This window comes from Excalfactoria chinensis, chromosome 6 (genome assembly GCF_039878825.1).
Source record: "Excalfactoria chinensis isolate bCotChi1 chromosome 6, bCotChi1.hap2, whole genome shotgun sequence".
NCBI classification, from domain to species: domain Eukaryota; kingdom Metazoa; phylum Chordata; class Aves; order Galliformes; family Phasianidae; genus Excalfactoria; species Excalfactoria chinensis.
In genome coordinates, this window is record NC_092830.1 from 30,563,220 (window position 1) to 30,588,817 (window position 25,598).

A 25,598-nucleotide genomic window follows, 5' to 3' on the forward strand; every position below is an offset into this window, starting at 1 on the left:
ACCCGAGTGCCTCACTGCATTTTTACACTATGATACTGTCACGTTCACAAAAAGTAAAACTTAGGTTGGTTGTTTTTCTTCTTTTGTAGAGACTGCTTTGATCCTCGCTGATGTGTTCTTCAAAGCACGCAGTCCTCCTCCGTTATCTCACAGGATTTGCAATAATTAAGTTTAAATCTGGATCAGCACATTATATCCACTTTAAATATTACATTAGTACTTGGAGAAGTATTTTAACTTCTGCCACAGCCCACAGAACATTAATGGCTATCGCTGCAAGGCTTGCAACCTTTTCTCGTACTACTGCAACTGTGATGTGCTTGTCTGCCAAATTGCTGATAGCAAAATTGACTGGGATTAAAATCAGGAAGATTTTGATAGCCTGCAGATACAATGAATGAACAAGACAGTGACATGTCTCACATTCATATGTGAAAGCAAGAATTACTCAGGAAATGAGCAGCATTTTTTTCATTCACTGACTTTAGAACAGAGAAACATCCTCTATACAATGCTAATCAAGTGATAAAAAACCGTGATGTGACAGACATTCAAGCTCTTCAGTTAAGCACCTGCTACAGGACAGGTATTTGATGATCGATGGTGAACATCAAACAACTTGACACACTATTCTGTAAAGTGACAAAAAAAAGAAAAGTTCTTCTAGGTCCCTTCAGTAGCAGGCACTGTAAGAGACTGTTAAGCCCTGGCCTCAGGGGCTACTCATAGATAAGGTCTGATTATACAAAAATGTTTGCAAAACTACTGCATGTAAGAAGTCAAAACTTACAGTCTACTGGAATTCATTTGGATTATGTCCATTTACATTCCACTGTCTGCAAGTAATCTACCTCAAGGTTTAAAATGACTTAAAAATCAAGTCAAATAACGTTTAATATTTAGCTACTTTAACAGTACAGACCTGATCTGTAAACTACCAGCTTGTAAGATAAAGGTCTTAACCTGTCCCATTAAATCCAGCTGCTAAGCAGATAAGTCCAGCAGCTCTTTTTCTTAGACAAGATTTGCTCTCACTTCTGCAACCTGAACACACAACGTGCTACACCATGTTAGTCTGACCTCTGAAATAACGCGCATCTATAATCACAGTACAATATCCTTGCTATGATGATGTATTATGCCAGTTAGGTACTTGTTTTTAATTCTGTTTTTACAGGGAAGTAGAAAAAAAATTATATCTCTGAACATTTGACTGTTTACTAACCCAAGATTTATTAGTATTTCTATATATAAGACAAGTGTGTAACAAATGATTTGACATTCCTATGAATAAATGCATAGCTATCCGCACACATGTTAGCAATGGAGAGCTTCTACAGGTACAACTCTATTAACAAGGTCATGAATCAAAAACATTCCAAACAATAGCTACATTGAGCCACCATTCTAATCCCTCTATTCAACTTAACTAGAAGAAAATCATCTGAAAATTTAAGAATTTTGTATTTTCTCTGCATTAACAGTAAGTTAAGATCCGTCTTTTTAACTTCACAGCTAAAGCATTTTCTCCTTCCTGCTCTCCTCTTCTGCTTCCTTCTGCCTATTATCAATCATAAAGCGAAAACAAATTCTCAATTCAGAGTCCATTCACTGATCATGGAAAAGAAGTTGTTTCTATAACATGCAATCCTCCCTTTTCCTCCACTGACAAGTACATACAACCTACCCATTAAAGATGTTCTGAACACATTCTGCCTTGGGCTGTCCATCATGTAATCCACTATATCATTAGAAATCTTCACTCTGCTACATAATTCCCAGCCACCTAAAGGTAACACACAATGAAAGTAATTCTCCCTCCATGTGCCGCCCATTGTCTGCACAACCCCCCAAGGGGGAAACACAGCCTTCTACAGGCTGCTGGCCTAATATTACAAACATGCACTAACAACTTAGTACACATTAATAAAATACCATGCCATTTCAAACTGCCTGTCTTTTTGGTCGAAACACAAACATAACTCTTTTAAATCCCAAACCACAAAGAACTTCCTAAGCAGATGTGCTATTAACGCTACATTTTATAAAACACATAGTTTGGGCCAAGCCCCACCATTCTTACCTTCTAAATAATGGAGAATAAAGAGGCTTTATCTTCAGCCAATTTCGAAACACTTCTAAAGGAAACTAAATGACAGAACTAAAGGAAATATTTTCAAAGTTGGGCTGTAGAGATTTACTGACAATAAGGGAAAAAGGGAACTTTGTCTTGTCACCTAGGAACTGTCACATTTGGACTTCTACCAGAAATAGAGCAAAGAAGGACAGAAGTGTGTGCCGAGGGTGGTACTGCAAGGCAAACAGACCGGCTGTTAAGGTCCCATGAGATAAAAATCACTGCTGGAACAGAAAAAGAACATATTTAGGCTGCAAAGTGTAGCTACACAGTTGAGAAAGGGGAACAAGAAAGGGAGGGAGGGAGTAATGCTCCTGGAGCGCACACATTTAACAAAGACTTGTTCAAAGTAGAGTGGGTTTTAACAGAGTGAAGAGTATTGAGATAAGTGACTCTGAGGCACATAAGCTTCTGAAAGAGGAGTAAACATTCTCTTAACAAGTTAATATGATAAATGTAGTTTACTGAACACCAGACATACCCAACCACCCATTAGACAATACAGTGGTCAGCTGCAATCAATTACATCAGTTCCTTTCAACAATGAAGGGTTTGCATCATGGTCAGATAGATGCTTTCCCCCATAGCTGTGCTGTGAGGCCCTGTAGCAGATCCACTGGCAAAGGCAGCATCACCTCCTCTCTCCCAAATGAGCCCACACAGTTTAAAAAAAGAAAAAAACACCACAAAACCACAGTTCTCACATCATTAGCCATGACCACATGTGCTCTCCGCTTCTGGAAATGTGAAAAGCATCTAAAGTTTCATAGCATTAGAAAAAAGGTTATTTTTAAGCAGAAGTATAACCTAAATTTACAAAGCCATCTTCATTTCATATCTGTCACAACAGAGTACTCAAACTTCCTTTAAGCGATGGACTGAAGTCCAATGATCCCAAGCAGCAACGACACATTTCAGAGCGTAGGTGGGGAGCAAGGGGAGAAGTGATTAAGCATCCCATGGCTCATGAGCAGATGATGCCAAGAGTCAGCAGGGTATGAAGAACCACTATTAGACCAGACAAATGGATAAGCAACAGAAAAATCTGGTGCTGCTGACACAAGAAGCCCACATTTCCAGAGGTAGGGATCTCAGGATGGATGTCACCTCAACAAATTATATAATATATATATATAATATATATACACACACACATATATATATAGTCACAGTGCCACTGTAGCTTGTACTATAAACCAAGTAAACACCACACACCTTTAAACAAAATCAGTATATTTAAAGGAAAACACCTACCTACAGAACTGCCCCCTCCAACTTGCTTCACAGCACTTATCTCTACATTGTAATTTGAAATCATTATTTCTCATGCATTTCTCCTTTCACAAGCACTGTACTGAACCAACGGCTGCTGTTATTTATTTTGCTTTTCTAGATGGCATCACATCAAAGCAATCTCCACTGGAGATTCATCATAAAAATCTGAGTAAATACCCTTAAGCAGCAGTCTCTTCAGACAGCCTGTAAAACTCACTAACCTTCCCTATCTGAATTAGTTCCTGAACTCACGGCAAACTAAAGTAAGAGAAACTCATCTCCTTCACTGTGCAATTCAGCTAAATCAAAAGGGACAGGGATAAAAAAGCTGCACAAAGCCAGATACTTCGCATAAGCTAAAAATTGACATATAAACTCAAAGACAAAAAAAAAAAAGCTACCTGTTCTCTTGGTTACATAAGCACAGCAGCATGCTACCCTGTTTTAGAAGTGATGAAACAACAAAATAAGGAACGGAGTTGAAAAAGCATCAAAATATTTAAAAGAAAGACAGAAACTGAGCAGCTTCTGAAGAGATGATGTTCACCAACACTGCCTGCTTACCACACAAAACTGGAAGAGGATGGCCATGAGATCTTGTGCAACTGAAATACAGGAAGGTCACCAGTGTACCACGCAGGAAACAGAAGTAAACCACTAGAGTCTCATACCTGTGCTGTACTCTCTCACCATTAATTTACATTCACCTTAAACCAAATACAAGATCCCGGTTCTAAATTACGCAAAATACGCAGGACTTAATGAGATACTAGCCAGTAGTGCTGAGAGGGAAGATCTAACAAGAGTCCCATCTACACAGAAAATCTAGAGGACTCCAGTGCAGACAGGATTTGTGTGATTCACTGTAGCAGCAGTAAAGGAGACTGTGTGCTGGGACACCAAGTTCTCCAGACCAGGCATAACTTGACACAGCTCCCTGCTGCAGCTCACACAAAGACTCGCTTTGATTTAAAATTCTGAAGAGAGAGAAGCAGATGTGTTGCGCATACACAGTGAATACTCTCCAGATTTCCTTGCTTCTATCAGTTTAATACTTAAGCTCAATTATTTTTCTTCAAACCTTTATATAAACGGTGACCTTGTGGCCCCACGGCAGTGTCAAGGTACAAAGCTCAGTATCACCGCCAATTCTTTTTGCATGAGTCAAGTCCTTTAGAAGATGAGAATTACTCATATTTCAACTCTGCTTAAGTCACAAGTTAAGTAGTCGAGCATTGAATGAATTCCCTCAAGGTATCACTAGGTTTCTCCTGATCTCTTTCCAGTGGTTAATAACATGGTTATATTAACTCCACATACAGAGCCAAGTAACAGCACAACTCCAAAAAAGTTTATCTGTTAAGGTTTAACAAGTGGGATTGGGCTTCTTCCCCATTATAACACAAGTCACTGGGTATGCTGAAATGCTGAGGTTTTCGTTTGTTTTGCATACTAGACACAGAATTAGTTTCCCATGTCAGGGAAAAATGATTTACTAACAGGGTCCTTTCACCTTAAGCTACAAACAAAACTTCAATGTTTAAGGGATTATGCACAGACTCATAGTCTTCTGGCACTAGTATCTTCAGCAAATAACTCTTCCAACACAACTGGTCTCACCTCCAACACTGCAGCAACCAGAAACAGCACCACTATAACCTCATAGGAGGTTTAGCATCACACCACCAACTCTGTTCAGACCAAGGCTAAATTAGGAGCCAGCTAGCTATTGCCACTATCATGTCTGCATTCGCATTCTGACACTGATATGTGCAAAACAGTGTATTAAGAGAAGGAAAGGAATGCAAATTATGACTGAGATCAAAACAGACAAAACACACGTTCTATGACAGGTCTTCTCCTTTGTTAACTGAGTAATAAGTCTTGTCTGTAAGGTACAAATTAGAGCACTGACAGACCTTACAAAACTGTAGTGTCATGCAAGATACTCGTTTTAGCTTGATGGGCATTGAAAATGCCAGCATATTTGCAATACATGGCTACTTTCAAAGGGCATTTCCAGAACACACAACCAATCACAGCACTGTCACCTGCCTGACCTCTGCTTACTGAAACACACCACTCCTGAGGATGGTAAGGCACTACTGTTTCCAAATCTGATCTCCTTGCAGAGTTTCTCCAGCATCCCTGAGGGAAAAATAAACAGGCAGAAACAAAAAAGTCTTTAAAGATCCAAATGAATCAACTGTATGCTCTAAAGAGAATGAACTTCTGCTGATTAATATGAGTGGAACTACTATCTACAGTATTTCAAGCACTTCTTGAAGGCAGGATCATGATTTTCTCCTGCATTTCTTCTCTTCAGAGGCTGATTTGTTTCCAGGGAGACTTTTTTTTGCTTTCATTTGAGGCAGCAGAGTCTCAGTCTCTAGTTTGAAGATAAAGTTATCCAGAGGACTTTCCAAAATTAGTTTTTGCAGAGAAAAATACATTCAGAACATGCTAAAACAGAGTATAGGCATCACCAACTACTGGAGCCCAGAGATTAACAAAAATTGCAGACTAGTCATTCAGTGTATTGCTTTTTGCCTGACAGCAATTGGGTATCCATCAGAAAGTTTGCTATTTTTTCACAGCTCATTACAAAGCCAACTTCAGGAAGTTCAATATTAGCCTAGGGTAGTGATAAGCAACATAGCTATTAGGACCAAAGAAACCATTCTCTGTGTTCTTTGATTTCTCAGTCCTCTTCTTGAAGCTCTGAAAGAGCAAATCTCACCATACCAATAAATATCTGTCAACAATACCAAATCAAGTAAGCCCTTTAAAACAATAGGAAATATTGTTTTAAAGCCAAGACAAGAAAGGACAGCTGAAGGATTACAGAAAGGGAAGGACTCAAGTTTACTTTTTTTTTTTTTTTAATGAAATGGATGCTATTATAAATGGGCTGAACTGCCTCTTGAAGCACCCTCAGAATTCCAGTTTTTTATGCTTTTAGAGCTCTGCCATCTCTAAAGTAAACAGCAGCATAAGCATTCCCAGGAGTTGGCAATTAGAGTGATTACCTTTCCATTTCAATATAAAAATACAGCTGTCCTTCATGCTGCTGTAACTTTATACAGCAAACCACAGTGGTCAGATGTGGGTTTTTCTGATTGTCACCTTTTAGCTGCTGAATACCAAGTTTACAACACACAGCAAACCAACAACAGAGGAAGACTATTCCATTTCCCATCTTACCTATTGATTTCAGTCCCACATGAGATCCTCACCAGCTCTGCACAACCTCCTTGCAAGTACACCTGTATCAGACCCACCCTGGCAGGCTGCTTCCCAAGACGAAAGCCCAAACCCACATTCCAACACCATATCCATCTCGCTGAAGTCGCAGTAAAGCCTCCAGCTTCCAAACCCAGAAGGAAAAGCAGCTCCTGAAAATGCCATCTGCAGAAACAAGGACATTACCGCAGCACTGCAGCAGGCTCCGGAACGTAACCTTCCTATTAAAACACCAGTTGCTAATCTTCGTAACCACACAACGAAATCAAAGCACACCACAGACCAGACGGTTCGACCTAATTACCAGCACCAAGAAAGCTGTCAAGAGACAAAGCGGCTCCCGGCCCGCGCAGCAGGCAGATAGGGAAGTCCCGGCTCAGCAGCATAGAGCTAACCGCCCCGCACCGGTGTCACCTCCCCGCTCGCTGAGCTGCGGCCTCCCTCAGTGCCCCCGACTGCTCCCGGGAAGCCGGCCCGGCCAGCCGCGGAACTCGCGGACACCGGCGGCCCCCGAGAGCCCTGAGTCGAGCCACCTCACCCCGGCCCTCTCGACCGCCGCCTCCGTCTCAGAACCCAGCGGGGCCGAGAACCGGCAGCACACGAGCACCCGCGCTCCCACTCACCCTCCTCCGGCCACGGCCCGCCCCGCGCAGGGCGCTCAGCGTTCGCTACGAGGCGAGAGGAGAAGACGCCAGCCACCCCATGGCCGCGCAGCCTGACCGCCTGACACATCAACAAAGATGGCGGCGGCGGCGGGCGGCGCGACGGAGGGACCTGCGGGAGGCGGGGCCTCGGGGGGGCGGGGCCTCGGGGGCGAGAGCGCGCAGGGAGCGCGGGGGCGCGCAGGTGGCAGGTGAGGGTGGGGTGGGAGTCGTAGAAGTAAGGGCGGTCCAGCGTGAAAAGTAAGTTAAAATGAACGTAGATTTGCCTGCAGCCCCACCAGCGTTCCTTATGTGGCTCCTCAGCAGAGCTTTCCCTCAGGTAGACGAGAAAGGCTCTTCCCCTCGGCTCTCCGCAGCCCCAGCTCTGTGCCTCAGGCGGTTCTGCCTCTCTCAGAACACCAGACTTGTGCCAAATTTCCGTCTGAACGCTGCCATAACCCCGGGAGGCAGCTGCAGATACACAGGGAAAGATAACGCCGGCAGCACGGTGAGCCCCTCCCTGAAGTGCTGCAAATGAAATGGGAATGATTGCATTACCTTTGCTCTTGGCGAGCCAGCAGCAGCTCCTGTTCAGCATGCACAGATGGGATAGAAGGCGATTTCTGAGAGAAGGAACTCGCCTAAAGCACTGTCATATGCTTCAGCCTGCCCTGCAGGCATCGACTCTGCATTGCAGAGGCAGCAGCAGAATGTGCCCTGGTTTTCTGAAAGGTCGCAGTTGGGTTTTTGGGCTCTTTTGTCTAAGAAAATAAAAGCGTTGATGTGATTTCTTGGTTTCTAGCTGGAACTTGTTAAACTATACACAGCATCTTCATAGCTCTGTCTACCACAGGGGCTTGCAGTCCTTCCTATATTCTCAGCTTCAGGTGTGGGAAGTGGCAGCATCCCTATTTTTGAGGGGCTACACGAACAAACGGGTGATAATAAAACGTGCTGCAGGCTCAGCTGGCACCGCCGCGGCTGGAGGGATGGGGCTGGGAGCAGGGGCAGCACTGCCTGACTCCCCTCTGCTGCATCTATCAGCAGGACAGCCTGTTGTAATGTCATTACTTCAAGCTGATGCGATTCCACATAATGACAAGGTTACATAAAGAGTTATTATTTTGTTCATTAAGATTCCCTTTCATTAAGTAACTATTTTATTGTCAGGCTTGCTGCGAGTCTTCAGGGTGCACCAGGAAGTGGGTACGGTGCTGGTGCTGCAGTCTGGCCCCTCCTGGTGTGTCTGATTTACACAGGGTATGGTTCACTCCTGAGCGTGACTGTAATTACACAACTGCTCTGAGTAACTCGTACCAGGAAAATGCTATTTTCATGACATGTTATTTAGACTGTCCTTTGTTCAGCCTGCGGCACGGCAGTGCACCAGCTAGTTCCAAAGCACTTGGATACTATAAATTAGAGCTAATTACACCTGCTACCGTATTACGAAACCTTCACACAGGCCCTGACGAGTTGTAGGCAAAGCTGCATTGACCTCCTGCAGCTCCCAATCAACTTCTGTTAACAGTGTTCCCCCAGTGACCGCAGCACTCCTTCCCATTTATCTTTTCCCACTGCAGAAGCCAGGCCTGATGTTTCTCCATTTAGAAATAGTTTCTACTGCTGTCCATTCCTGTCCTTTCTGCTCTGCTGTGGCTCATGCTGGTGAAGTTCTGTTCTCAGCAGGATACTCCATTCTCTTTCTGTTGCACCTTTTCTTGTCAATACTCTATAGCATCAAGTAGTGTCATTCCCAAAGGTTAGATGTGGCTCTGGGCAGCTTGGTGCGGTGGTTGATGACCCTGCACATAGCAGGAGGGTTGAAACTAGATGATCATTACAGTCCTTTTCAACCCAGGCCATCCTATGATTCTAGGCTGTGATCACATCCAATGGATTCTAGGCTGTGCACACCGGTAGAGGTATTTTCGGTGAGCCCCAAATTCAAACACCTGATAATATATATTTATTGACCCCATGTACCGAGTTTCACGTTTCTTCGCACACTTCGCAGCCACCTTCCGAACACACGGGTCCGACCCCGACTCCGGCCCGGGCCTGGCGGGCAGCGCGCGTCCCGCCCCGCGGAGCGCCCTTCCTTCCGGGGCGGGGTGCTGAGTGGAGGTGAGGCGCGGATTGCGAGGCCTTGGGAGCGGCTGATTTATAGCGGCTGTGGCTGACTGCAGTGAGTTCCTCCAGAGGGAGCTTCCCACAGTTCCGTCGGCTTAACCTTCAGGTTCTCTTTTCCAAAGCGGTATTAAGTCGTAACTTTAAAATATGGCTTAAATACGTGCCTGCGTTCATCTATTTCTTTATTTAAATCTGTGCTCCTGCAGCTGCCTGACATACAACCTGTTTGTCCTGTGTTGGGAGGACGATCGGCAGCATGGCCAAAGCATCGCCTGTGAAGGATGCAGGTAATGAGGTGCTGGTGAGGATGGAGGAGAGTGTCAGCCTTCTGAGGAGCTCCTCTCTCAGCTGGGAGGCTGATGCTGTGAAATATCTAACAAAAATCAGTATTTTGTGAGTGAATAATACTTCTTTTTTCCACTATCAGCAATCATAGAATCACAAGGGATGGAATGGACCTTGAGATCATCAACTCCCCTGCTAAAGTAGGTTCCCTACTTTAGGTTTAGCAGGAAAGTGACCAGGGCGATCATGAATATCTCCAGAGAAAGAGACTTCACAACCCCTTTGAGCTTGTTGTGTCACCCTTGCAGTAAAGAAATTCTTTTGAATGTTCATATTGAACTTGACGTGTTCCAAGTTTTTTCCCATTGCACTTTGTTCTATCGCTGTACATCACTGCAAAGAGCCCAGCTCCATCCATTTGACTTCCACACTTGAGATATGTGTTGATGAGATCCCCTCTGAGCCTTCTCCAGGCTGAACAGGTCTTCCAGCCTTTCCTCATGGGAGATGCTCCAGGCCCTTAATCATCTTTGTTGCCTTATGTTGCAGCACGGGAATGGCTAACTGCAATAAAAGAATAGATTTTATCTGTATGTATTTTAGTTTTGTTCTTCTGTACTTGTATATAGGCTTGGTTGTAATGCAGATTACCAGTATCAATGTGGCTTGTAAGCACAGCTAACTCCTAAGTTACTGTGAGGATGACAGAGCACTGGAACAAGGTGCCCAGAGGGGTTGTTGAGTCTTGATCTCCAGAGATGTTTGAGACCTGGCTGAATGCCTTCCTGCCCTACCATCTGTAGAGAACCTGCTTTGGTAAGAGGGGTTGCACTCTTATCATCTCTAGAGGTTCCTTCCAACCCCTACAATTCTGTGATTGGTGTGGCAACAAGAAAAATGACTTTAGATTGGGTAATATTCCTGTAGTATCTCTGATTGCTGAAATGCACTAGCAGAATGGTAAGAACAGAGAATGGTTTTGTTTCCCTTTAAATACTCCATAACACAAGCATGCATTTATGTTGTCAGATCACTTTGCAAATGCTTCTGTTCCTAGGAGGCTTCATGGGAAGCACAGCCAGTAGAAGAAGGTTGCCACTGATGGATGCAACTGATAATGGAGAAATAGTGAGTTATTGATCTGATCAGTACAAGTGATTGTCTCTTTCTGAAACTCTGAAATCTTTTTCTTTTGTCAAATGTTGATATGTTAGAATACATACATCCGACTGGGCTGCTTTTTCTGGTAAGAATCACTTGAGATTTATTTGTTTATCTGTTTTGGTAGGTATCACACTCTGATTCAATTGGAAAGCCAAAGAAGTCGCAATATTCTTCTAAGAATGTTTTTTCTGTTGGCTATGATAAGAGTCTCTTTAGCATGCTGACACCACCTCCTCAGATAAGAACTTGCCATCGCTGTGGTCTGTCTGGTAAGCTCTGCTATTCTCTACTCCGTGATGCACAGTGTATTTGCCAGTGGAACTGGATCAGAAGGATTATTCAGAAATGCCTTAAAATTGATGTGTATTTTGTGTCAGATGCAAGTGTAGTGACTATTCACAAAGCAGTTAGGGTTATTGAACTGAAAGAAACTGAAGACTGCATCTCTTTCTTAATCAAAAATGTTTCTTCTTAAGTACAGAAGGAATCTGGGGCTATGGGCTGCAGTGTCTGATAGCTAGCTACAGGGGAATAACAACTATTTGTATCTGATTAAACTGTAAAGTTCATAAAGCAGTTACTAAGTGGTGTATGGAGTTTGCATATAACAGCATTTATCTCTTCCTGTGTAGGTGTTTCTCTGTGACTTAATTTTTCTTTTTTTTCCAGGGTCTCTCAGATGTTCACAATGTAAGCAAATATACTATTGCTCTGTGGATTGCCAGAAGAGAGACTGGTCAGTACACAGTGTTGTGTGTGAGCCAGTTAAGCAGAAGTAAGTTTCTTATAACTCTGCTTAATGCTCTTTAAAGTATGACAAGTTCACTCTTAGTGCCCTTGCATGGTAAATTAAGTTTTGTTATTACTGAAAAATACGTTGCTTCTTTTTAGTCTAGTATTGTATTATCTCAGGAAGATTTGAAAGCTGAAATGTTTTGCTTTGTGTTAGTACTGGAATTATATGAGCTTGCAGTAAGAATACCAGCTCTTATTGCCTGTCTGTCATCACTGCTGATGAGGTAGGGAAGGGAGGAGAAACAACTGTGCCACTGTATTTGGCAGCAGTGGCACAATTGCATGGATTGTATTTCTCAGACTCTGTAGAGGCACCCTTTAAATATTTAAACTGTAGCTTCAGTGAACTTAATTGGTATGTTATTTCTGATGAGCCCAGTTGTGACTAAAAGTTGTTTCAGCCAGACCGTTCTCTGTTAGCTCATTATCTCTTTGACTTGCCAACTAAGATGCTCAAGAGATGGTCGATCTATTTCATCTAAAGTAAACTCCATTAGGTTATGACACTGTACAAATGAGTTGGATTTGGAAAAGTTTAGGGGAGTGATCTGAGCATTTAAGCTGGCATGAAGGTCTAATGATAGCAACTGATCACTGCAATCAAATATCCATCATCAAAGTTTATGAAGGATGTGATTTTTTTTTTTTTTTTTTTTTTTTTTCCACACACTTTTCTATGCTGAGTGAATTGGGATTGTAGGAAGAGCCTGTCTGGCATGTTATTGGAATTCTACCTAACTGCTCAGCTGAAACACCAACACTTATCTTTTTCTCTTATTTTACCATTTTTGATGTTTGGGATTACAGTGTTAGCAACATGCTACAACGCTGAGATTTCTTCTCCTATTCAAACAGAATGTAATAGTTTTCATTGACACTGATGGCATAAATTCAGCGTTTTCTTGGGGGAGGCACAAGGAAGGTTTGACACAAATCATGCATTATGAACACAGTTTCCTGTTTTATTTGCAAGTGAGTGTTACAAGCATTATTTGTCTGGTTCTTCAAAATTAACCTTTTTTTTTCTGATTACAGTTTAAGTTATAGCAGTGGAGGCAAGTTACCTGCTAAAAAGACGGGATTTTACCTTAAGGTATTTGTTTTTTACCGTGTCTTGAATAGGCTTAGTGTGAGCTAGTTACGATATCTGTAACTTCTTCTGTACGGGAGACGAGCAAATACCAAAGATAATCATTGTTTATTTTGGAAAGATCGGTGCTTCTAAACACCAGTTACTGGAGAAGCATTCAGAAATATGCTACTTCTAGAGCTAATAGCAAGACTGTCAGTAAATTTGATTTTTTGTTAGGAAAAGAACACCACGCTTTTGTGATAAATTAAAAAGACTAAGAAATACGATGTTGCCAGAGAAATATGTTAGGAAGGACACAGATGTAGCTTGTCAAGTTTAAAAGGAAGTCTGGTGGTTTTTTTTCTTCCTATAGCAATACTGGGAACCTTGTAACTTACTTGAGAAATGCATTTAGTGTAGCATTTTATATTAACAGATGCATATCTTGCTTCCGTGCTGTAGCAGGAATTAAACGTGATGCAGTTCTCCTTTGCAGCATTTTGATTCTCGTTTTACTCATATGTTTCTCCTTGTAGACTTCCTATGAACAGTTCTACTGGAGATGGTTTTGCTATGTTCTTGGTTTCTTATATGTATAAAAATGAGTCAATATGCTTACCTCCAGTTAGATTCATATTTGCACAATACAAGAGAACTACCTTGTCTTACACTTCTTAGAAGTAGTTAATTCATCTGTTTAACTCCATGAGGCAATTTAGAAAGGTTTCCCTTTTGGTCGTGAGATTTCCTATTCGTTCAGATAGCTTTCTGTTACGTGTGCTTGTGAGTATCCTGGTAAAGCTGGTCAACTGATAGCGAGGGACCTAAACCAAGAGGTGGGAACCATTTCTAAAAGCTTATTTTGAAATAATGAAGACTTTATATTTCCTGGTTCAACTTAGAAAGCTCTGGTGAACACAGAGAGATCACGTTCAAAGATTATTCAGTATGTAATGTATTGTGTTCAGTACTATTGTACTGTGAAATGTGCTTTTAGGGGAAATGTTCTTAAATATCTTTGGTGCTGTAGAAGCGGATGTGAAAGGAACAGGCCATCCTGTGGCTGCTGCCATGCACTAAGACTGCTTAGGTGCTTCTTTTTTCGTTGTCTGTTCATTCCATCTCTGAATGAGATCTGTTATTTTCAAGGGTAATAAAAAATCTTTAATCTTAATCATTGCGGCTCTTTTAATTAGGATAATTTAACAACTGAGGATTCCTTCAAGACCGAAGAACATATCAAGAAGATAATGTTTTCAGATCTCCAGACTCTAAGACTCAAAAAATCTATGGAAGTACAGGTACTTAAGTTTAGGAATAATGCAAGTTGTTCTTTAGGTTGTATCTGAAGCTCAGTTAAGCATGTGTAGCTGCTTATTACTTCAGCTCTGTCTTGTTTTGCTTGGCTGTAAAATTTCTTTCTTTTTTTTTTTTTTTTTTTTAAAGATGAGTAAATGCAAGCTGAGGACATGGGGGATAATAGGGAAAGATTGATTTCTGTGACAGTGAACATAATGGTCTTTGTCCTCAGCAGATACCAGTGCTGGATTCAAAACAAAAGAACAGTGTCAGGTATAGGGGGAAATGCAGTTACTGGGAAGCACACTGGTACCGACTGTAGGTTGTTATGGCTTAATCCTTAACTACTGTGGCTTTTCTGTTCAGGGTACAGTAACAGAATTCAGGAGTCCGAGTGATTTTTATATACAGATGAATTCTCCTGAAGTTTTAGAGCAGATCAGCAAACTTTCTGTAAAACTGCAAGACTGTTACGCTAACGCAGTTATTCAAGAGCAGTATGTTCCAGTCAGAGGGGAAATCTGCGTGGCAAGGAATTCTGTGGATCAGGTAATGTCTCATTGGCCTCCTCTTAAAAAAAAAACAAACAACAAACATTTGCTTCTAAGCATTTATATGCACTCAAACCTGCCAGGAGCAGTTTGTCCTTCTCTTTATGGAAGGGTGTTGTAATTCATAGCAAATCTGAAGTAGTGTTGTTATTTTGGAGTGTGACTCAACTTATTTAAGTTACTGCTCATTTCTTATCTGACTTTTCTGATTGCTTTTCTGTAATCTCCCCTTGTTCCCATTTCCAATCCCATCCTTTTTGTTTCTTTGTTTAATTCCACTTTTTTTTCCCTATTTCGTTGTCAACAAATCCTTGTTTTACTGTAGGTAAGCCAATTTTGATAAGAGTTTAGCTATGTTAACAAGTCAGCACTGCACTGACTTTGATTTGCTTTAGAATTCTCAGCTGCCTTTATTTAAAAACAGACATATTAAATTAAAAGTTGAAGTGTGCGTTTTAGTGAGGAATACAATACATATAGTTGCTTATTATGGTGTGCTCTTACTAAGAAATTTATTTGTTGGATACAGACATGGAGAAGAGCACTGGTTAAAGATGTGGATGCATTGCAAAAGAAAGCACAAGTGTTCTACATAGATTGTGGAAAGGAAGAAAATATTCCACTCTCCTGGATTAAAGCTCTGCACAAAGACATTGAACTGCTTCCTCCATGTGTGAGTTCTATTCTCCTAGCAGTAGTGTGATATTTTAGACGAATAGCTCTGAAATAGATATAACTCTTATTTCAGCATAACTGCCGTTATCACAGTATTTTGTGTTCAGTGGAAGTGATGCATAAAAATGGACTTAAAGTTCACATTCTGAAATGTTCTGTAGGACCAAGGATGGCCTTCTGATTATTTTCTTAAAATTCTTGTTATCTGAAGTGGTAAAATTGAATTTATATTTCCACTTTGTGCTGGAGGGCAGCAGAGTAAGCACTCTGTTGAAGTATTTCAATATGGGTCTAATGTAATGCTGAAAAATCACTTAGCATGGATAAACTTATTGGTCTGAGTTGCAGGACTGTTCTCGTAGTTGTTCATTGTGGTCTAGCTTTAATATGTTTGTTTGACCTGACACAAAGAAGAACAGAGAAGCATTCCTTCAACCAACAACTGCTCTAAGTAGCAACTGTTGGAACAGTCTTTCAATAGTATGTTCAAGTAGTTCTGTTTGATTCCCTAGAAGACTTTGATAGCCTTGAGACCCTTGACTCAAAACCTTCAGTGTCTACTGAGAACAGATTACAATGTATACTTGTATTCAGACATGGTGTGATACAGCTACACCTTGTGTAATGCTCCTGTACACTGAACACAGCTTGGACATAATTCGATAAATTGTTTTGTAAAGATGTTAGTTGAATTGATAGTGCATCAGATCTCAACAGCAGTTTTTAACTCTTACATACCTTACATACCTGATAACAAGTAAGGTTCTCAAAAATTGACTCACTTATCCTAAAAGGCAGACAGTCCTCTATCTCCCATGTTCTGATGGTAATTCTTTCCAGGCAATTAAGTGTTCCTTTGCCAATTACGATCCTGAGCAACAAGGATACAATGAGGGCACTGCTGCCTTTTCTTCCAAACTGATGGAAAAGACCTGCTCAGTAATTATTGTTGATGTATTGCAAGAGGAAATGATGTCAAGTTTTGCTGTAGATGTTGTTCTTCCAGATTGTAAGTATATCTGGTGTGGGTATGGAAGGGAGGGAGAATGTTGGGGGAGAGGTAACAGCAAAACTGGTAAGTCTTCATGTTCACTTTCTCCACAGTCTCTTCCAAGACTCTTAGAATGCAGTTTTGTCTTTGGCTTCCTTCCTTCTCTACCTTCAGTAATTTCTTCTTATGGAATTGTCTTGTTTATTTCTGTGGAAATATTTCTGTTTTAATGGATGTGGTACCATGTTTTTAATTTCTTTTGTCCCCTTCACTTTTAGCCTAAAGGAAATGACAGCATTAGTTTCTAGTTCCACCCTAAAGATTTGACTTGTTAGGTTTAGTACGTGTTTACTAAACAAGTATCCCAAAGAAGGTGCACCAATGGATATGGCTTAGAGAACTCTAAGCTCTAGTGACAGCAGCACTTAAGTTTTTTAATAGTATAAAATGCTTGTTGTGTGATGATCAATTCCATTAATTTAATGGATGAAATGGCAGGAGCCTACAAAGTTAGAAAGGTCTGACAAAAAAAGAATGTTCAGCGTATTTAATTTTGTAGCTTAGTTTATAGTAATTTTCAGAAGTAACTCTGACTCCTGCCTGATGAAGTTGCACATTTGGAAGTCATCTGGCTTTTGCTCAGTAACCACTTTGTCTCTTTCTACTTTTCATGTACAGTGTCAGAAAACAATTCTAAGGAAAGTAAAGAAGAAATACCTGAAGATAAAGAACAACATTGCAATGGAAATATAACTGCACAGTGCGTCTCTATCTGTATTGGAGACACATTTTCTGTTGTGGTTTCACATGTTCAAAATCCAGAAGATTTTTTCTGTCAGCAGATATGCATTGGCCGTAAGTGACTTGAAAATAAGCTGTGAGCTATCATAGCACCTTATTCTTCAGTAGTGAGTATCTAGAGGGAGATATTGCTAGTTGATCTTATACTTGGAGATTATTTGTGGTGTTATGGCTGTGCCTCATTTAAAAGCCTTGATACTGTAGAGGATCTTTTTGGCATCATAATCTGCTATTGTCACTTAGTAACTTGTAAGGTTATGGCTTGTGGACATTCTGAGTAATCAGATCCACTATTTTAATATTACTTTTGACATTATGTGAAACACCTCTAATGTTGCAACAAGTTCTTTCACGTTTTGAATGTAAGATATGTGTACTTCCCTAAAACCTGTGTTTTCTAATGCCAGGTCGTCTTGCTGAGCTTCAGGGGCATCTTTGCGAATACTGCAACAAACTTCCAAGTAATCCAAATTTCCGACCAGTTTCTGGAGAGCTGTGCTGTGCCCAGTTCACAGGTAAAGGTGAACATCTATCTAAAGGAGCCATCTATAAAATAGAGCTATCTATTTTTTAAAAGACCATTAAATGGTGCCTTTATTAAGCAGACATAGAGCACTCAATTCCTTCTTATATGAAGGAGATTTTTAAGAGACAGTGAAGGAGTGGGTTTTATTTTGGCAAGCCCCATTTCCTGTGGAAACAAGTATAGGCTAAAAATTTCAAACATTTTGTGCTAGAAATTGATATTTCTTTATGAAATAAGTAACTTTTATAGTAAGAACATGAAGTCCTGCTTGCCTGAAGTAAATTTTTTTTTCTGCACATTCAGAAAAAGGTATTACTGTCAATAAGCTGTCTTAGCATTTTAAGTATTAGTTTCAGGTACTTAGCAAGGAAAAAAAACATTAAGTACATTAGTAGCTTTGATAGATTTGAGAGTAAGCTTGTATTTCTATCTGAAATCTTTAAATTGAATTAGAAAACTTAAATCATATTATACACATAATTTGAGTCAACTGAGAGCCTGTTGTTTTTTAAATATACTGAACTTAACTATGTTATGTGGGGGTAGCACTTAATTTTTTCTTGCAATATACATTTGTAGATGGGGGATTCTTTATGGAAAGAATGAGTTTTCAACACTTAACTGATAGGAGGAGTGATGCTGGTAGATGCCTTCCATAAGGTTTTGTCAAGGTTTGTGTGAGCTGTAGTACTGCTGTTTCAGCTATTATGTTGAGATTGTCAATATATTGATCTGCCCCAAAAAAATCATGCTGTTTACTGAAGCTAAAATCAGAGGTAATGAATGTGTATTTCTTCCTTTTTAGAAGATGATGTCTGGTATCGTGCTGCTGTTATAGCACATGCTTCTGAAGATAACGTTGTGGTGGGCTATATAGATTATGGCAACTTTGAAGTTCTGCAGCCAACTAGACTTCGTCCTATGATTCCAAAATTAATGGAATTGCCAGCTCAAGCCATAAGATGTACCTTGGCAGGTATGAAATAAATTGTTATTTCTCTTTGGTTAAAGAGAAAATAAGTGGGGTTGTCCAGTTACCACATGTGCAGTATCATGGATCGAAGGCTTCTTAATCTGTTACTTCAAAGAATGGAATGTTACTGTACTCTTTGATATATTGTTGGGACCTGAACTGTCTCAGAATCCTTCTATACTATTTGACCTTTTTTAGGTATCAAGCCACCATTGGGAGCCTGGACATCAGAAGCTATTTCTATCATGAAACAATTAGTAAAAGACAAAGTGTTCACAGTGAAAGTAGTGGATAGAGAGAGTTATAGATGTGTGGTGGAGCTCACAGATGCATCAGTTATTCCAGAAATAAATATATCGAGATGTCTCATAGAAAAAGGCTGTGCAGCTGAAGATTCAAGAATGGCCTTGCAAGCATTTGAAACGGGTGATGTTAAACAAGCACATAGTGAGTACAAGCACATCCTGATAGAGTGGTAGTGTTTAACCTCCTGTAATGAAGTTGCATGTTTCTAGAAGTCCATACAAGAATTTCCTCTGGTTGGAAGTCTTAACATGTCTAGTTGCAGTAGGATACGACTGGTTACCTGTCTGTTTCTGCGTTCTTGTCCTTAAGCCTATCTTTGTTGTCTATATTTTGCACCTGAAACCATTTATTCAGTCCTTCAAAAGCTGTTGAACTGTAGCAGCCTGTTTAACTTCAAGGCTTATAGGGATTTGTTGCCTAAACTGCCTTTTTTGCATTTACTGACTGAAGCTTTAGTTTGAGAATTTTATAACTCCTATGTCACATTTCTGTGTATTTCTGGGAAGATTCCTGGCTCTTACATGAAGCATGTTAGGGTGTTATTTTCCATCCTGTCTCTGGTAAAACTGTGTGTTTTATCTTAGCAGTATTATCTATCAGTGTGTAGATACAGATAGTTGGATTATTTATAATGAGAAATGGCAGTACACAAAGAATGAGTATACAGTGTGGATTTTTTTTCTCTTCCTTTCCAACACCCCTAAAAAGGATTGGATGTAATTTCTCTTCCTCTACTTCTCTCTTTCCTCTCTAGAGGACACAGCAAACAAAAAACAATACAAGTGGAGTAAATTCTCTCATGAACAAGCAGTAGATGTGGTAGTGTGTACACTGTACAGTCCTGGAGAATTCTACTGTCAGATTGCAAATAGCAATGGTAAGTTTCTTCAGCTTCTGTTTTCTAGCATAGTTTCTTTGCTTTCTGATTTATTATTGTTTCAAGTGAGTTTATAACACCAGTGAGTTCAGTCCTGCTTATATCAGTGACTTTGTTTATCATTCTTTCTCTCTTTCAGAGTTACGTGCTCTAAACTCGCTTAACAAATCATTGTTTGAATACTGCCAGAAAACTCCTCCAGATGTTTTAAAGCCTGAGAAAGGAGAACCTTGCTGTGCTTTATTCTCTGGTAAGTAACAGGCTTGAAATATTCCAGTTCTTCACAGAGAAAAAATGTAGCCAATATTTTATATTGGTAGAGGATAGCAAAGACTAATTTTATTACTAAATGTCATTTTATTTTTAAATCAGGTGATGGTAACTGGTACCGTGCTTTGGTGGAAAACATCGTTTCAGATAGAGTTGTTCAAGTTCGCTTTGTGGACTATGGGAATGTTGAAGAAGTACCAGTGGATAACATACGGCAGATTCCATCCTCATTCCTAGAGCTGCCATTCCAAGGAATTAAATGCTGGCTTTCAGGTGGATCTTCTTATGAATTCACTCCTGAAAAGTGCTGTTGCACTTAAGAACTAGAAACTTGCTGCTTGTGGGGGAGGAGATGATGATACAGTATTCTACACAGAACTAAGCTTTATAATAATGTCTGTATTGCTTCTGGACTCAAGAAATTATGGAAGCCTCTGATTTAGCCTTGCAACACTGCGTGCTGGTATTTAATAGATGTTCTTTGCTGAGTTCCTGTCCGTGTTGTAGAGCGATCTGCCTGTGGGTCACTTACTGATTTACTGGTCAAATGGAACTTGTTTTTGCTTCATCTGTAGTGCTTGCTAGCTTTTAGTTTTAGTGTAGGAATAAATGTGCTTTTGTGAAACTTAGTTATTTTTCTATATTTTTTTTTCCACAGGCCAAGGGAGCTAATGTGTTCTAATTTCAGTGGGAATGTTTCATATGATTGCTGCATAACTTGGCACTGTACTGATGTTTTGAGCAGTGTTTTTTAGAAAAGGTTTGTGTTGGATAATGTCAGTTAATGGAGGTGTTTTGAACACATCTCTTACTTCTTAGGTATAAAGCCTGCTGGTAGCAAATGGAACTCAAAAGCTACAGAAAGATTTCACAAGTGCACTGCAGGAATGAAACTTGAAGCCAGAGTAACTTCATTTTCCAGAGATGGGGCAGGTGTAGAACTTATTGACAATTCTATGGCTCATCCAAAAGTGATCAATGAGATGCTAATGTCTGAGAAATTGGCTGCAAAGGAAGATCTGCCGGAGAAAGATACTTTTCCAAGCAAGTCTGATGGAAAAGGTAACTAAATGAATGTTAGCTTTTAGGTTTGAAAAGAATTGTCAGCATCCCAGCTGTGAAACATCTTCATTTTCCATAATTATAGATTATATCAATAGTAAATATGCTTGAGAATATCATGTTGTTTCTACAACTAAACAGAAGTGCCCTGTGGGTGGCATTACTGACAAATAAAAGGAAAGTCAAAAATCATTGGATTTGTCTTAAATGTGAATATTTGACAGTGCAGAGTGGAAAGTCTGCCAAGTGGCTGAAACTTTTTCAACGTTTACTTTCCACTATCTTATTTTTAAGTGATTTTTTAGTTCTTTCTTACACTGAGAGCTACTAACTCTCACTTAGTTTGCAGTTTATCTTGTTTTATGTTTCTCTTTTGTTTTATCTCTTCTTGAAGTATAGAAATGGCCTGTAAAATTCAAAATAACAAAATATTTGTTAACAGATACTTACATCATGTATATGCTTAGAGAAAAGTATCATGCAGCATTTTTGTGCTCTTTCTAATAGCAACCTCACTTGGGCACTGGGAGTCGATAGAATTGGCAGTGGATCAAACTCTACCTGTCTGTGTGACAGAAGTTACAAGCCCAGATTTGTTTTATGTTGTACCAGCTTATTGCAAAGGTAAGAAAGAGTTCTGTTCTCTGTTCCTAATATTGATGAAGTTATTGTCGAGAGTTAGTTGATGAGTGCCTGTAGTGAACTGAACTACTTGGAAGTGTAGCTTAGATGGCAGAAAAATACAGGTTAAAAAAAAATGCCAAAGGCAAGGGTAGAGGAGATGACAACTAAGTACAATCTTCATTACTTGCCAGTATGGTTACTCATCAATTAATTTTTTTTTGCAGACAGAGATAAACTACTTAAGCAGTTGACTGAACTGCAGGACTATTGTAAATCCTGTAAGAAGCAGCCTTTCAGACCAAAGCTGGGTGAAGCCTGTTGTGCCAGGTTTTCAGGTGAGGGAATCTTTCATTCTTATACTTCTTTAACAAGTGTAAAACATGTTTTTCCCTTTCAAACGAGGAGAAAAACCTACTAAATGTTCAGTTTTCTTTGTTTGCCAAGTACAGTTTGGTTGTATCTTTAGAGCAAAGAAAGCGTGATAGTCCAGAAAAGGGTAAATATGTTGTGCACTGCAACATGCATGGAAGAGGACATATTCCGCTAGTACATAAACTCAGTACTTGAAAGGTAAAATCATAGAATCATAGAATTACCCAGGTTGGAAAAGGCCTCGAAGATCATCAAGTCCAACCGCAGCCTAACCATAGTACCCTAAAATAGTGTTGACTCATAAATATTAGATGTAGACTGCACATGCCTTGCTACAGGGGATCTAGCTGAGTGCTAATCAACCTTAAATTAGTAAATGAAAGTGCTTGTTGAGATAAGAATTATGAAAACAGGGTAGATGAATTAGAAACAATGCTAGGCGGAGCACAAGCATACGTTTCATTATTGGTTCGTTGTTTCTGTTGTCCACCAATGGCTTTTCTTCTTTACAGCAATCTGTGCTTATGAATGTGGTTTTCACGTGTGATTCTTTGTGTTTCAATCTTTTCAGGTGATGGGTGTTGGTACAGAGCTGTTGTTCTAAACATATCTCAGTCCACAGTTGAAGTACTGTACGCAGACTATGGGAACATAGAAACTGTACCGCTTTCAAATGTGCTGCCAATCACTGATTCCTTCCTAAAGTTTCCTTTTCAGACAATTTCATGCTCACTCGCAGGTAAAAACAAAACAAACAAAAAACTTGGCTTTTTAAATTGAAACTTATTATAAATCTACATCTATTCTGGTGATGGTATTCATTCCTGAGTAGTGGTAAACACGATCAATTGAAATAGCCATCACAGTATTAAGCAGTATAGGTAGATACTTTCTATCTTCTTTTTGGTTTCAGAATAGATTTCTTAATTAGCTGTAGGATCTTGGCTGTTTATAATGGAAACTTAGTGTCAGTGGTTTTGAAAACTGTGTTGATGTTATTTGTGAGATGAAGTGATAAAAAGGAACTCTTAACAAACTCGACTACTTTTCTTTTAGGAATAAAGAAAGTTGAGTGGTCTCCGCTGGTTCTTGACTCACTGAAGAAAATGTTACTGAATAAATATGTCACAATCACAGTGAAAGGAATTAATGGAAATATTAAATTGGTAGAAGTGGAGAAAGAGAGTGAAAATGGTAGTGTGAATGTAGTGGACAAATTAGTAATGGAGGGTTTGCTGAGATACTGCGAAGCTGCAGACTCCGATGTTGCACATCAAGGTACTTATCTTCAAATTATGTTTCAACTGAGAAGCCTTTGAAGAACTGTGAGTGCTGCAGGAAATTCCACATAGAATCACAAGGTTGGAAAGGACCTATAAGATCATCTAGTCCAACCGTCTTCCCTTTACCATACCTACAGCAAACCACTAAACCATATCTCATAGCTCCTTATCCAGACGCCTCTTGAACACTGCCAGGGATGGCGATTTCACACCTCCCTGGGCAGCCATTGCAGTGCCTGACCACTCTCTGAGAGAAAAAGTTCCTTCTTGTGTCTAGTCTAAACCTCATCTGATACAATGTGAACACTGCGTCCCTACTTTACCTAACTCCTTCATTTCCTTTGTGTGTCTTGTTTGTTTTGTAGGCAGTAGAAGTGAGACCAAATGCTGCTGTGCAGAATTAAAAATGCAGGTAGGTCAGAAATAGACCTAACATTCCTCACTGTGAGTGTTTCCAGAATTTATGAAACCTTAAGTGGGAACCATATGGGGGTAGGGAGGTATTAGGTAACTGAAACACTGAAGATAAGAGAAAGGAATATGCCCATTCTTTTGTCCTTTTTTTCTAAGGGATAACAGCTATATTAGAACAGCCTCAAACTTGAGAAGACATCATATTATATACCACACAGATTCCATTAGCGTTTCATTCCATTCCATCAGCGTTTGGCCACACAGCCAACTCTGGATTTGTTTGCTTGTTTTGGGAGGGAGGCTGTAAGGTTTTGTTTAGTTTTCCCCTCCTAGAGTATAAGGGCTCGGGCTGTTGCCTTTTATGTATGCTGTGTATGGGGGGGCGGCAGTGTTTGCATAAACTGCAGCATGTAGGCAGTGGCAACTGGATATTCTTTCAGTAAGAAAGCTGTGTTTTGCTGTGGATGCAGCTTGACAGCTGTATGTGTAAGTTAGTTAACTTATTATATAGCATTATATAGTATTCCATCTATTTTGGTCATGGAATTATCTTTAAAAGGTAAGAATCAGAATTCTGGTATGTTATTTGAAGGTCTCTTTATAGAAAGGAACTGCGTATTCAATGAGCTGATGGGGAATGTGGCTGAATTGGTGGTTTCAGGATCTGCCTTAATCTGAAGTTTTATTGCTATTCTAATACTTTGTTTCTCTCACAGCTTAAAAAACATGAACAGGTTCTCCTCTTCCTTTTAAACAAGCACCACAGTCCAGACAGATACGAAGAAATGAGGAAAGTGTTGAAAAGCTGAGTCTGAAGCTCTGTTCCATTTATATAGAATCACAGAATCACAAGGTTGGAACAGACCTACAAGATCATCTATTGTTGGAAGAGCAGTTTTATTCATCGTGCCAACAATGAGAGTTGCTTCCTCTGTTGTTTATATAACCATATCAGTCTGTATATTTGGACTGTTATCAGATGTATTGCGTTAATGATTTCAGAGCTGCAAGCTGAATTTTCTGTTCTGTTTTTGTTTGGTAGCTCAATGTTGGTAAGCTTTTTTGTTTTTATTTTGCTGTTGAATCCATGTAAGTTTATGGAATTGTTGCAGCACCTTGAGAATACCCTGTTAAATTTAAGACGATTGTAATCATAAAGTTCAACTTTGGTATGGTTGAAACTCAACTCTTGGAAAGAGTAGATAAAACCATTTCCCCTTGTCCTGCTGTTAAGTTGAGGAAGGGAAAATTTGGGTTGGATGTCAGGGGGAAGTTGTTTAATATGAGAGCATGGAGGTGCTGGAACAGCTGCTCAGAGAGGCTGTGGATGCCCCATCCATCCCTGGAGGTGTTTGAGGCCAGGTTGGTTGGGCCCTGGGCAGCCTGGCCTAGTATTAAATGTGGAGGCTGGTGGCCCTGCCTGTGGTGGGGGGGTTGGAGCTCCAAGATCCTTGAGGTCCCTTCCAACCCCGGCCATTCTGTCATTCTGTTTGATTTTACTGAACTCTATCATAGCCTTACTAGTCTTTCAACTTAATTTTTTTTCCTGTGTGAAGTTAGACAGAAAGTTTTCTTCATAAACCTGTTTTCAGCATCGCTAAATGCTGTCTTCTCAGTTTCTACCTTGTCAGTTTTTTCATGCTAATAGAGAAGTCCTCTTCTGGGATATGACAATCCATGACTAGTTTGATTCAATGTTTCTCTCTTGCAGCTGCTCCCTTGCTATTCTGCTGCTACTTCTGTGCTTTCCATTGCGTTACACACCTCTGCATGCTATAAATGCAGTGACAGAAACTACTCTCGAGGTACTCAATTTAGAAGAGCAGCAC

At 40.1% G+C, this 25,598-nt stretch overlaps 2 protein-coding genes across 2 annotated transcripts in view; one reads left to right on the forward strand and one right to left on the reverse strand.

Moving 5' to 3' along the window:
* The window catches only part of CCDC186 (coiled-coil domain containing 186), a 30,840-nt gene extending 23,423 nt beyond the window's left edge, over nt 1–7,417 (reverse strand). The window contains exon 1 of the mRNA XM_072339817.1: nt 7,279–7,417. The gene's annotated coding sequence lies outside the window, so the exon portion shown is untranslated. The remainder of the gene's footprint in view (nt 1–7,278) is intronic.
* A 1,995-nt stretch (nt 7,418–9,412) lies between these two features.
* Nucleotides 9,413–25,137, forward strand: TDRD1 (tudor domain containing 1). The gene is made up of 24 exons (XM_072340270.1): nt 9,413–9,535; nt 9,636–9,716; nt 10,772–10,842; nt 11,003–11,147; nt 11,548–11,653; nt 12,709–12,766; nt 13,942–14,046; nt 14,411–14,593; nt 15,125–15,268; nt 16,111–16,330; nt 16,940–17,116; nt 17,470–17,577; nt 18,394–18,564; nt 18,760–19,008; nt 19,622–19,744; nt 19,884–19,994; nt 20,117–20,287; nt 20,834–21,076; nt 21,584–21,700; nt 21,925–22,035; nt 22,644–22,811; nt 23,129–23,350; nt 23,721–23,767; nt 24,486–25,137. The coding sequence occupies exons 2-24, from the start codon at nt 9,686–9,688 to the stop codon at nt 24,576–24,578; spliced, it is 3,174 nt and encodes a 1,057-aa protein (XP_072196371.1). The 5' UTR covers nt 9,413–9,535; nt 9,636–9,685; the 3' UTR covers nt 24,579–25,137.
* Nucleotides 25,138–25,598: the final 461 nt, after the last annotated feature.

Excerpts from the sequence above, each read along its gene's own strand:
- TDRD1 (XM_072340270.1), top strand. The coding sequence starts at position 9,686 with ATGGCCAAAGCATCGCCTGTGAAGGATGCAG. Across the intron at positions 11,148-11,547 it reads CCATCGCTGTGGTCTGTCTG|GGTCTCTCAGATGTTCACAA; the intron begins GTAAGCTCTGCT and ends TTTTTTTTCCAG. Across the intron at positions 19,995-20,116 it reads TTGCTGTGCTTTATTCTCTG|GTGATGGTAACTGGTACCGT; the intron begins GTAAGTAACAGG and ends TTTTTAAATCAG.